Below are 13639 nucleotides of genomic sequence, written 5' to 3'. Positions count from 1 at the left end.
CTTTTCAGTTTTCTTGTGTTAATTATGAAGGTTAGAAGCATTTGTTACTATGCATGATGTAACACTCCCAGACTCCAACCGGGTTAATTGCCATTCCACATTTATTCTTTTCTACTCCACTCTGGAAGAAACTTGTTCATGAGGGGTGAAAAGCTTAAAGAAAAATAGATATTGAAGAATTTAAGTCTACTGTGTGTGTTACTTCATTTGTGTTCAATACACCTTGCATAGTCCTGAGCTCTGGATGCTTTTGAGGAAGATTCCTTAAGAGGAATGTGAATTGGTTAGTTAGCCAACCAACACATTTTGCCACAACCAGAAGTATAAGCAGAGGCTTCCTGAGATAGGAGAATAGCAAAGCTCTGCTTAAGAAAAGACCTGTGAGACTCTGGTTTGTGTGCAGGACTAATAGAGAATACAGAATATCACCTTCATCTGTACTCACTATACTTGAAATGTATTGAGTGTTATCCTCTGGGACATAGGAGCTGCTGATGTGTGTATTGAAGTTTTACTGACTAATTGCAGTTAAAGTGGGTTAGAGAGTTGTATCATGCCATATGATGACTTCAACTGACTAGGTATCTATTTAAAATTTTCTTCAAGGTGGACTAGATGAGGCTCTCTATAATGTAATAGCCATGGCACGGGAACAAGAAATTCCATTTGTGTTTGCTCTTGGCCGCAAGGCTCTTGGCCGCTGTGTGAACAAGCTGGTTCCTGTTAGTGTTGTGGGTATCTTCAACTACTCAGGTGCTGAGGTGAGTAATTCCAGTCACATAAATGGCTGGAGTAAACAATTATGTTCCTTGTAGTAGAGAATTATTTGGCATTGAGAGCACACCTAATACACCTTTGATAATAGCCGTGCACTCACCTATGTTACGGTGTCTTTTCTTTGAAATTCAGTTTTTGTGGTACTGAGAGGATGTGGTGAAACACTTCGGGCACAACATCTCATTGCAGCTTTCAAACAGACTTAAAGTGTAATCTGAAATTCTCTGGAAGGTTTAAGAATATAAGAAAAACAGCATCTTAAAGTATATCCATCTCCTCAAAGTTGCATAAACATGGAGTGGTGTTTGTATTATTTAATACAGAGAATAACTAACTCTTAGTTGAAGTTGAGGTATTTGGTGTTAATCTTGAGGCTCATGTGGTCTACCTTGGGCTGAATGGAGTAATCTAAAGTGAAAACTGTTAGGAAGAATTGCTGCTGATAAAACTGCCTTTGTACTTAGGATCTGTTTAATAAGCTGGTATCCCTGACTGAAGAGGCCAGGAAAGCCTACAGAGACATGGTGGCTGCAATGGAGCAGGAACAGGCAGAAGAAGCCTTGAAGAATGTCAAGAAGGCCCCGCATCACATGGGTCATTCTCGTAACCCTTCTGCAGCAAGTGCTATCTCATTCTGTAGTGTTATTTCTGAACCCATATCTGAGGTCAATGAGAAAGAATATGGTAAGTAGGTTAAAGCTTAAATAGAAGCTGGAGTTTTCCAAATGCTGTTTGTTGTGAAATTGCTAAAAATGCAATCCTTCCTAATTCAGAGTATTCTGCAATATTCAGGGATAAGAAAAAATTGGTTTAGTCTTCAGTTAATTTCATAAGTAATTTTTTCCTCTGAACTATATAGAAAATAATAATTTCTGATCCTCAGAAGTGTTATAGGTGTCTAACATCAGCGGAGGTGGCTTCTCCAGTTCTATTGAACTGTTAAAAACCTGATAGCACAGAATTGATTATGTAACTAAGGAAGAACTGATGACAGAGCAGGAACTAAAATTTGAGGTCTCTGAAGATATAGGACATGTAGCTTAAATTTTTAAACTTGAGATGGCAGTGAATGATTCTACTGTGAGCAGAAGGCGAGTTCATTTATCCAGTTGCTTAAACCCAGATGAAAAGGAATATGAAAGGGAGAATACTTGTTAGAAGTATTCTAAGAAAGACTTTTTTTTTAGTCTGAGAGTGCATTAAAGAGAATGCTATCTTTGGAGTGAATTCTTTTGTGGTATCTTGAATTCATTTCAGGTATTAAATATTTTTTAAGAAGCCCCTAAACGAATGACTTAAGATGGTGACAATTTTCTCCTTTTAATTTATACTTGAGAGTAACCTCTTTGACTACACTTAGTGCTACATTTGGTGTTTACACAGGAAACTAAGTTGCACAAACTTTCAACTTTGTAATGTCTGCTTTAGGGTACTGTAAAAACCCAAAGTTATTCACAGCTCTTTCTGTTGTCTCTCCTCTTTCCTTCTTCCTCTTTTTTCTCGTGGAAGTTTTTCTAGAAAGCATAGAATAATATTCCAGTTATTAGCTGATATTGCTGCTTAGGCTGTTATTGCATGCTCAGAATAAAAATTTTTATATACATGGAATTAAAGTTTCCTACTTAAATTTCTTTCAAAATTTGTAGAAACAAACTGGAGAAATATGGTGGAAACATCTGATGGGTTAGAGACCTCTGAAAATGAGAGAGAATCCGTGTGCAAGGCTACAGTACCAGAAAAAGCTGGTCATGGCCAAATGGAAAAAACCACTCTTAATAAACAACCACCTCTGGCTGCAACTGGCACTACCTCAGCAACAAATCACGGAAAATCCACCCCGGGTGACAAGGATGAGGTGAAACCAGATGACAATCTGGAATGGGCCTCACAGCAGAGTACAGAAACAGGATCCCTGGATGGCAGCTGCCGAGATCTTTTGAATTCCTCCATGACCAGTACCACCAGTACTCTTGTGCCAGGGATGCTGGAAGAGGAGGAAGAAGAGGAAGATGACGATGATGAGGATTATGCCCATGAACCAATTTCTGTAGAAGTTCAGCTTAATAGCAGAATTGAATCTTGGGTTTCAGAGACCCAGAGAACTATGGAGACGCTGCAGCTTGGGAAGACCCTTAGTGGTGCTGAAGAAGACAATGCAGAGCAAAGTGAAGATGAAGAAATAGAGACTTCAGAGCAGGCAGATCCCGTCACTGATGGGGAGGAATGGACAAATGATAAGCACGCAAGTAACACTCAACATAAACCCACCATCTGCAGTTCTCTAAATAAAGAGCACACAGATTCCATCTATATGCCGTAAAAATAAGCAGGAACTCAGGAACTTTTTAGAAATTATATTAAAACTAACTGTTGTAAAGGTTGCAGCCATTATTCCATATGCTTCATCTCAACATTTTGCACTGTTAAACATTTAATACGTGTATTTAATTCACAACAATATTTTTGTAGCTGTCTGTTACTTTTTTGATTTTAAAACTAGCTTAGCTCTTAATCAGTATTGATTTCCCAGATTAGAACCTGTGTGGAAAATTTGTCAGTATGCATTCATTTGATCCTTTGTAAAAGGAAACATGATGTAACTGACCAGTTTTAAGCAAAATTCTTTTGAGTTGTGATTCTTTAGCTTATTTTCAAACAGGTAGTAACACTGACAAATTACCAACAGTTCATGTTGGTCGTATGGTTATACCAGGCCTGTCAGTGTATTTGGCCATGACTTTCTAGTTCTATCTAGAAATAAAAGGAAACTTTTGATCCTCTTTCAAGAAAAGCTAGAAAAAGCCATTTGCAATCTTAATGAGAATTAAATGGTAGAGAAATTGTGTGTGATTCTTATGCTAAAATAGATGCAGCTTTTTAGTTGATGTCGGTGAATGCGTCATTAAAAAGCTGCTGATAGCTGAGATAGTTACAATAAGCTATAATAACTTTGATTCCAGAAAAACTTTAAACCAGAGGGATATAATTAATGTTTTGCAGGTTTTCTTTACAAGGTAGAAATACTGCATTAAAAAAAAAAAAGCCAGGAAAGAAAACAAAAATTCCCCATTCTCTCTGCAGTTGCTGTCTGCCAAACCACACTAAGTGACTCATTAACCATAATCCCTATTCAGGGCTTTTAGTAAACTGATGACTTCCTCTCTCTCCTGTCACTTACCTCAGGAATGCTGTTTTGCATATTGTATTCTGCATAACACTGCAAAAAGCAGGAATAATCCTTTAACAGCAAGTGTGAATGATGTGGTGGCTCTCTCTGCATTCACCTGCATGCTGTGATCCTGGCCAGGATGTATCTTATCAACTCCTGCTGAAAATGTGACCTCTTTGTCTCTTCTTGCAGTTGTAAATGCTTTAGGAGTTGACCTCTAGATAGAAAAGAAAGTAGTTATTCCAGGAAAGGAGGAAGTGCCCTATAGTTTGGGGAAGTATTTCAGTGGTGTAGAGGTAAAAGAAACAAAAACATGCCCTCCCTGAAACATCCCTGTTGCTAGAGAATTGCTCCATGTTCTGTTCCGAATACTGAAGTGAAATGCATTAACTGATGATGGATTTGTTTCAGACCGAGGACAGAGTGTGTGGCTAAACCTTGCACGTCAGGAGTCTGTTTTCCATCTTTGGTATTGGCAAGGGATGTACTGAAACTGCCAGCAGCAGGAGCTTCACTACAAGAGTAGCCAAAGAGTAACTCACGTGAATAACACTTTCATAGCAAACGTATGTTTCTTTTAATTTCTCTTCATTTTTCCTGATCACTTGTATCAAAGTGCATGAAAAGCCTCTGGGTAGGCTGAAAACCACAGGAAACTGAAGTTGGTTGAGTTGGGTGTTAAGTCCACACTTAGGAACGTGGGACCAATGTTTATAGTAGTAGTGATGCTGGCGTTTTAAGTTGCACTGGGAAAACAAGACTCCAGGTTTAGAAGTCATCTAGCCCTGGGTTTTTGGATGCTAATGAGAATAATAGAAACTGTGTATTATGTAAATAATGCTTTGATAGCTTAGGCATAGCAAATGCTATGTAGATAAGCAGTGTAGAGAGCTGCTACGACAACTGGCTGTTCTGTCACGTTCTTAGCTCCTTAATGTAATCTTCCTAGGTGTTAGAACAGGCGTTTCATAGGAACACAGAGACTAAGGAATGATGCCTCCTGAATGTTAAACCTTTTACTGTCCCTGTGGCAGATTTCTACTGTCTGTATGTTTTAAGAGTTTTTGCTTTAGGACATGACAGGTGTTTGAACTGCTGACAAGCAAAACTCGCCCTTGGATGTGTAAGCACATCTCAGCACAGGTGAGATCAGTGCATACACTGAGGGCAAAACTTCGCCAGAACATCAGAAAACAAAGGTGTTTGTAGTTTCTCCTTTTGCTTTTTCAGTGCCAGTGATTCAAATAACTTTTGATCTTGAAGTATTAACATCAAAGGCGCATCTTTTTATATGTCTTTTCTGAACTTGGACTGTCATTTTAAAATTTTCTGACATTTATATCAAAGAAGTCTTGTAATATTCAGCCCACTATTTAACTGCAATTTTGCTACAAGTTTAATAGAGTTCTTGAAAGTGATACAGCACTTATAATTATCTCTCAATTTGCCAGCAAATAAGGAACTAGTCTCTTTTTAAAATGTGGCAGATCACCCTTAGGGGGGAGCAAACTGAAACTGAGTAAAGAAAACTGGGTTTAGTGCTTCCTTTTTGATAAACTGGGAATGAGCAATAACTGTAAGAATGAAATTGCAATTCCTTTGGGAGTGGTCCATTTGCATGTGAAATTAGGGAAGTTCCTTGCCACTTGAAGCACTTGAAGGAGAGTATCTCACTGTGGTAATTTTGGTTCTATTATCAACAGAATTTAAGAAGAAAGCATACAAATGTTCTACAATACCGTGGTTTTTTTTAAAAGTAGTTGAATTTCTATTTCAGTGTAAAAGTGTGCAGTTTATACAGGTTGCTACTGTCCCCATGAAAAGATGTTTCTGTAGTTAATAGGTGTATAGATATTTTTGTTGTGAAAATAATTATTCGGGAAACAAATCTACTTTTCTTAAGGCATTGTTTATAGAAATTATTTCACCACTTACTTTATCTGGTAAAATCAAAAATAATGTATCTGTGGTAGGGGTAGGGATCTTTTAAAACTGATAGAGGTGGCTATGTATACAACCTATTTATATAAATACTCGTAAGTATCTCTGTCAATAATAAAACATGGATTACAAATCTGTAAAAGGGAAAAATTCTGAAGAACTTCTGTCCTTAGTTGGACCAAGTAGCAATGTCTGATTAAGGCTAAGGCCCTGATCCTGCTCACACATACTTTGGAGTGTTAGTGCCACTGGCTTAAACTGGTGGCCTCTTTATCTGCTTAAGTTGTGTGCAGGCTGTTGTAGGATTGGAGCTAAACAGTGACAGAGGGTATTGACCTGTGTTTTAAAAATTCATTATAGAAAATTGTTCAGTAATGCACTTGTTGGTGTTCTTCTGGTAAAGCTGAGGTGTCTTTATGGGTGGGTGGGAGCTTACACAATGTGGTTCTGTCCAGTTCTTTAATACAAGCTTAAATTTTAATAATGTTACTTTAAATATGTATGTAAAAAAGTATTATTGTTTGAAAAGCTGCTGTTGCTGAAACTGTCATTAAGTATTTCTTGTGAAGTTGTGCCAACTAATGAAACTGTTGATTTCAGTGTCAGCCATTTAAAAATTAGATGTGGCAATTTGTTAACAGAACAAAACCCACCAGAAACAAGCCATAGAAAACCAGGAATGGGGGGTTTCTACTCGCCCTGCCACACACAAGGAAACATGAGAATGTCTAACCCAAAACTTCCTCACCAATGAATGGTAATGCTGAAAGTAGAAACCCAGTTGGCACAGCCCACCTTCTAAATGTTCATAGATAGTTCATATAATTTACTTTTTAAATAGATTCTAATAAGGAAAGCTGTTTAATCTTTAATGTCTTAAAATTTATGGTAATCTTTAGGTTAAAGCAGTAGAAAAACTATTATAAAATACAATATGAAGGGGTTTGTTCCATTTCTTTTTTGCTGTATGAAGGATAACTGTTCTGTCTACCGTACTTTTTGGAGTAATAACAGCTTTTTTGCACTATGTAAATACTAGTGGGGATTCTTCCATGACTAATAAAAATGATTGTAGAAATTTATGGCTTTTTTACAGTGCTGCGTTTGTTCACGACTCTTTGATCCTGAGCTGGTTTGCAGGGGCTGCCCTGGCGCTGCAGGTGCTGGGACAGGTCTGTGTCCCACTGTGGCCACAGGGTGGAGGAGCTGTGTGCTGGCTCCCACGGCCCAGCTCAGGGTGACAGCCAGTGCAGGGAGCTGAGCCCCTCAGCCACAGTGGGGGAGTGGCTGAAGCAAAAAGCAGGATTAGCTGAGGGCTTTCCACATGGATCCCAGCCCCCTGTTGTCACCCACTGACCAGAAAAGTATCAGATGGAAAACCCACCCTTCAGAGACTCTGGGACTGAACCAGGTGCAGAATACTGAGTAGGAAATAGTGTTTTACTTTAGTGGAAATGAGCAAGGATAAGCACAGGTACCTCCAAAAGCTGGGATTTCTCACATGCTCTATGGGATGAGAATTTCAGTTGACCTGTCCTTACTGCTGGAGTGATGCATGAAGTTGGAAAACAACGTGAAGTTCTCTGCACGTTGTCCCCTCTTCTCTACTTAAACTCCTCGGTGGCAGTAACAGTGACCTGTAACAGTGTCATTAACTGGTTTTGCAACTCCCACGTGTGCAAATATTTGTAGCAATTCAAAAAGGATAAAGCTTTGTCCTGTAATTCTGAAGTTTCTATTTATGTACCTTAACTTCATGTTTCAGTTCTGCTATTGCAGTTGTCTTCTGGTGAAAGTGCTTCTGTTACAAACCCCACTTTGGAGTTTCTATGAGTTGCAGTTAGAATAACTCCTTGTATCTGGGTTCTGCCTCTGTCTTCTCAACCTGGTAAGAATTTTGGAAAGTACAAAAAAGTGGGTGGCACAGTGTGACCTGTGCTATGGAAATGACAAAAAATTAGTTACCCTCAAGCCTTTACAAACTGAATTTTTTTCTCCCTCTTCATTTCTTCACCATTTAAGAAACACTAACATTGAGCAAAGTTCCTTGCCTCTGGTGAGTTTTTAAATGATGCTTTGCACTTCTGCACATACCAGAAAAAGCACCACAAGAAAAAAGATCGCTCCTGCTAAATTCCTTCAGGCAGCACTAGCCCTGCCTGTGCTCCCACAGCAGCCTGGGCTGTAGGGATAGGGCTGGACGTTCATGAATCTGTGTCCACAATGTGTGGAAAGACCCAACTCAGTTAAACTGCACTCAGCAAAAATGACAGCTCCTTGGACTTGCTTTCAGATTTTTAGGATCATTGTGAATAAACACAGGGCTTTATTCTTTTTTTTGTTTGTTTGTTTATTGTTGTGGGCTTTTTTTAAAAGCACTACTGGGCAAACCAACCCACCCCACAGGAGATGATGCAGCTGCAGGCTCTTTACCTTGGGGGGTCTTTTATGAGTTACCACATGCAGGGGAAGCCAAGCTGGACTGCACTTCCTGGCCCCAGCTGCAGGCCCTGGTGTGCTCCCAGCTGTTAAATGAGATTTCCATGGAGCCTGGGGAGCTCCCACACAAGGCAGATGCGTGGGGGGTCTGTCTGGGCACTGAGAGCACCCAGCTCTTTGCTGTGGTGTTTTCCAGGGATCCAGCCTCAGTGACTAATGAGGAATTTAATAATCATGTAACACTGATAACAGAGTTGTTCTTCTGCAAAGGGAAAGGGGAGAGGGGGCATGGAATAAACTGCGTGGAGCTGTGTTTGTCCTTGGCTTCCTGTGGAGACTCTGGAGGCTGCAGCAGCACTGCTCACACCCACAGCAGTTCAGCCTGTGTTTGTAGGGGAAGTCAGTGTGTGTCCACACCAAATTTGAAACAACTTCATGCTTCTATAAGGCTTTGGACTCTGTAGTAGGTTACTCATTTCTTGCAGAGTTACAAAGCAACAATAAATGTTGTCACTCAAAGCATTTGGGGGTTTTGTACAGTTTTCAAAGACATTGTAGTAAAAGTCCTCCTGTTCAGTAGCATCTCTCAGGGAAAAGAACCCTAAATGTACATTTAGAGCATTAAACTCCTTATAATGCTTTTCCTGCAAGGGAAGACTGTGTTTTTAGATGGATTCGGCCCAAGAGTGCTGTTTCAAGCTCTTGGGGCTTTCCTGTCTGCAGCTGAGATGGTAAGTGTCCTTTCTGCCATTGATTGTCTTGAGGAATAGGTAAGCACTGGAGAGGCAAGGATGTTTGGCAAAAAAAAGCAAGAACTGGAAGAAGCTCTTGGAAAACTTTCCTTATGGAAGAATGTTGACTGTAGAGGAAGAGAGCAAATTAACAAGAAGAAGTGTTTGGAAATGCCCCCGTGTCAAGGTTTACTTCCTGATTTTTCCAAGTTAAAGGCAATCATCCAAGGATGGAAGGGACAGATGCTGAATGAGGGTACATCCTTCAGTGTTTCCTTGCACACCTAAGCAGACACTGGGAGAAGTTCAACCCTCTTGTGGGATTTATTATTTTCTAATATGGGTTAGTGGATTGCCCTATAAAAATACAGCTTTAAAGGTAATTCCAGGAAAGGCTATTCCCTGCCTGCTACTGCATGGATATCAAGCCCTGAGATGCCACTAAAGCATGACTACCCCCAACTTCCTTTGGAGCTGACAGTAGTTTGGTGGTGCTGTTGCTGAAATTTGTTTAATGTGGTGGGTAATTCTGCAGCGAGGAAGCTTTAGGCTACTTAAGGCTGAAATGTGTCTTTTTATTCCTCCTGCTGTGGGCTGTGCTCAGAGCTGGATCCAGTCACTAGATTCTTAATCTGCTCTTCCTTTGAGCACTTCGTGGTGCAACAGAGACTGGGGTGATGCTGGGTTTTGCTCATGGGCACTCAGTCTCCTTGCAAGCAGTGCTGAGGCAGCCCAGCAAGTGCTACTGAAGGTGTCTTTGGGCTCTCAGTGTGCAAATCCTTTCAGAAAGCAGTGGTTAGGGCAGTGTGATGTTTTCTGATGGCTTACAGGAGCTTTCACTAGCTCTTCTGTTTTGGGTATGTCCTTGTTGAATATGCACCATCCACTTTGCAGAGGGGCCAGCTGTGGCACAGGTCTCCCATGCTGTGCTCTCCTCCCGTGTTCAGCTCTCACCCATTTATCTTTGGTGGCTGCTTTCCCTCAGAGCTGCAAGGACTGGCTCTGTGCTGGCTCTTGAGCAACCTTCAGACTGAATTTTGGGCTTTTGCACCGGACTCTCCAGCTTGTTTCTGTTCCCCTGTGCTCTGGGACTGTCCTGGGGGAAAAGACAACAAAGCCCATCAGTGTTTGAAGGAGGAGGTGGTGGTCCTGCCAGGCAAAGAGGATATAAAAACAATATAAAAGGGAGCACATCCAGCTCAGCCCCGTTGCACGGCAGGCTGGGTCCTTCCACTCCATCCTGCTCAGCTGCAAGGATGTGAGCTTTGCCCAGGTGGAGCAGCACTGCCTTCTGCTGCCTTGGCCCACTGCACTTCTGCTGTCTTGGAGCTGCAGTTTTGGACACAGCAGTGTTGCTGTGAGTGGTGAAACTGGGCTGAGCTAAACACAGTGTGGTGCCCAAGAAGGGAAATTGCAACTTGACTTTGTCACCCTAGAACATGATTTCAGGGATTAGCTAGAATGGGAGAAAAGTATTAATAGTCTAATCTCTGATTTTTGTATCCAGGGGCCCTGCCTTTGTCCTCCTCAAACCCAGTAACTCTGATCCCTGTGTTTTCAGCCCAAGAAAACCCTCTCTGGCTCTCCTAGAAGGTAGGAGGGGCTGCAGTTGTCAAATCCACCTAGTTTTTCCTCACTCAGAACAAGGGCTAGGAGATAAAACAATGAGAATGATTCGACATGTGGGAAAATAAATTTCTCTCAATTGAAATAGAATAGAACAGTTTCCATGTGTGACTCTAGTGGAAATAAGCTGCTCCAGGCTTCCAGAGGTAGCTGCCACCATGTTGTTACCTGCCACGGGATTTTCCTGCCGTTCTGTAACAATTTGCTGATTTCTGCCAGGATCAGCCAGGCATGTCAATGAGGAAGTAAGGCAGATCATCTTGGTGCACCTCAGCATGAGTTAACTCTGCTGCTGCTATTTATAAAGGGAAAAAGTCCCCTGTTTGCTCCAAATTCTAACAGAAAGGCCAAGCTCTGTTGTACCGGGTGCAAGCAGCACGCAACGGCTTCCTCTGGGCTCCTGCAAGATGCAGCTGCTTTTTGGGTGTGCTCTGCAGGTGGGTGACAGCTTTTCCCCCGTGCTGCCCCCACACTCCTGGTGTGAGACTGCTGAGCTGCCTCCTCGCCTCTCAATTGGTCCCCAACTCGCCGTGAACTCTCCTGTCCCCTGCGAGCGCTGTGTGCGCCTGTCCCGGCCCCGGCGCTGCAAGGAGAGGGTGGGGTGCCTAAGTGCCTGCTCGAGCTGGGATCCCACAGCCCCAGATCTGAACTGGGGCTGCTCCCAAGGGTGCCTGAGGCTCCAGGCTGACACTGCTTCTTCCTGACAGATCGGCTGCCTGTGGTGATGCTGGAGCTGTGGCTGCTGCTCTCTTGCCTCCTTCTCTGCAGCTCTTTCAGAGGGGCACTAGAAGTGGCTGTAGCTGCTCCTCAGTAATGGTGCTGTCCCGTCAGTGTGGTTACACCTGCCTGAGCTCCTGTTCCCTCTGACAATACTCAACTGGGCACTGCCCACAGCAGTTCTTCATGCAGCATATTTGAGGCTGAGAGACTGTTTGGGGCTGTAGACGGGGTGTGATGGAGGGTTGGGTGTGTTGGGGCAACAGCGATTGAGGGAGGTTTCAGCTCCTAACTGTGCACCATGAGGGCATTCCCAGGTAGCCTGAGAAAACACGTGTGGCACAGCCCTTTGTCAGCATGCACCATTCTGTGTCAAAACCCATCTGAGGTGCAAAATGATTTTTTCCCTGTGTCCTGCTGGGGCAGCAGCAGGCGTGAGCAGGGAGCTGGGAGGGTGGGAAGCCCTGAGCACTGTGAGCAACCGGGAACTCGAGCTGTGAGCAAGAAACACAGGCTCCTTTTAGGCTGAATACAAGGCTGTAGGCTCAGTTTCGCCAGTGCTTAAAGAAGCTTTGTTCTCTGTGCTGGTAAGAGGCTGATTTCTCAGTATCTTAAACAGAAATCTTGTTTTTAGCCTTGAGAAAAAAAGCTTTTTAATTTATAAAGGCATGGCATTTTTCTTTTCCCTCCTCTCCCTCCCCACAATGGCTGGTATTGCTTGGACAATGCTGCTCTTTGCAGCATTGTCCAAAGGGGTCCTGCTCTTGAGCTTGTGTTTCTTGATCACTGCTGAAAACGGAGCTTGTCACAGCTGCATTTTTCTCTGGAACTTGCAGTAAAACACCAGCTATTCTTCACCTCCCACACTGTAACTGCACTTGCTGGTGCCTGTGAGCACAGAAATGCCGACTGAAGCACCAACCTCCCTCGCCTCTCTGGAGAAGCCACCCTGAGCCCCCCTGGGCACCTCGAGAGGGCAACAACGCTTTGACCACGGGGCAGCAGATGCTGGTGCCGTGCAGGGCTCGAGACACAGCTTGTGGGTGATTAGTGAAGGACAGGCTGTTGCAGCATTATTTCTTTTTCTTGAAAATGTCCCTTTTCACCACACAGGTTTAAAGCCTGCCCCATTAACCCTTTCCACCTGCCAATGGGACAGGGAGGGGATTGCATCTCCTGCAGGGCCAGCAGGGACCCCACCCACCCCTTTTCTCACTCACACAGGTAAAGAAGGCTCAGATTGCTTCCTGAGGAAGAAGCAGTAGGCAGGCAGGCTCAGGAGATGAGGACCACCATGGGCCAGGGACCACCCACAGCCATGAACTAATCTTACCTGAGCTAAGGCACGGGGGAGTGTCCTGGTCACCAAGTCATACTTTCCCAGTGCTGTCATCTGTGCCAAGGGGCTGCTGTAAGGCAAGAAGACCCTTGCTGTGTACTCAGAGGAAAGGTAGGAAGGATAGTAAGGCTGATCTTGCACAAAGAGGAAATTTGGCTTGTCTGTTTGCACGTTTTTCATGGCAGTAAAGAAAAGACAAATCTGGGAGGTTCCCCAATATGGAAGCCTGGGGCATCAGCATCTCCCTGAATGCTGGTCCTCATTGCCCTCTTCATGGGAAGCACAGTTTGCACTCCCTTGCAGACCTCCTCCTCACCAGTGTGGGCTCCATGGGTTCTCATCCCAGTTTTCCTTCCAGCCATGTTGATGTCATGTTCCAGCGTGGCGTTGAAATGAAAGAGAAATGTTCATGCTAAGAGAGTTTCTGTGCTTTATGTGCAATCAATAGAGCTGCTAATCACTTCTAAAATTTTCTATTATTTTGTGCTCAAAGCCATCATTAAAGCTTCATGAGAAATTAGTCATTCTTTATAACTTGTGGCTGGTCCAGGTTTTGCCTTTGGGTTTGATTTAGTGAGCAGTCTGAGCCATCCTCACCGAAATGGGTTGATTCGAAGCAGCCACTTCCTCTTTGAGCCATATTTCACTAAAAGAGTCTGGAGGACTGGGATTTTTCCCTACCTTATTGTAGCAACTATTGCATCTTTAGGATTGATACCAGTTTTCATACACGAGGTAAGAACATGGACTGGCTGTGATGAGCTCTCTCACTGTGACAGAGACAGGCTGTGATTTTCTCCGCCTGTCACAGGCAGGGCAATGGGCAGCACGGCCTCTCCTCATCCTCCTGCAGCTGATTCACAGCCCTGAACGCGAGCAGAGAATGAGGCCGGTACCACT

General features: G+C 43.1%; 1 protein-coding gene and 1 long non-coding RNA gene across 3 annotated transcripts in view; one reads left to right on the top strand and one right to left on the bottom strand.

Moving 5' to 3' along the window:
* Positions 1-6969, top strand: part of SECISBP2L (SECIS binding protein 2 like) — a 28798-nt gene extending 21829 nt beyond the window's left edge. For both annotated transcript variants that reach the window (XM_032123397.1, XM_032123398.1), the window contains exons 16-18: positions 607-761; positions 1242-1461; positions 2424-6969. In XM_032123397.1, coding sequence (XP_031979288.1) covers positions 607-761; positions 1242-1461; positions 2424-3097 — 1049 coding nt within the window. In that variant the 3' untranslated portion in view covers positions 3098-6969. The remainder of the gene's footprint in view (positions 1-606; positions 762-1241; positions 1462-2423) is intronic.
* A 1251-nt stretch (positions 6970-8220) lies between these two features.
* LOC116450681 lies at positions 8221-13468 on the bottom strand. Its single transcript, XR_004242914.1, has 2 exons — positions 12734-13468; positions 8221-10153 (listed from the first exon to the last, which is right to left on the bottom strand). It is a non-coding gene; the product is annotated as an uncharacterized LOC116450681 (long non-coding RNA).
* Positions 13469-13639: the final 171 nt, after the last annotated feature.

This window comes from Corvus moneduloides, chromosome 13 (genome assembly GCF_009650955.1).
Source record: "Corvus moneduloides isolate bCorMon1 chromosome 13, bCorMon1.pri, whole genome shotgun sequence".
Classification (NCBI taxonomy): Eukaryota; Metazoa; Chordata; class Aves; order Passeriformes; family Corvidae; genus Corvus; species Corvus moneduloides.
Note: the sequence above shows the minus strand (reverse complement) of the source record. Positions and strands in the feature narration are given on the sequence as shown.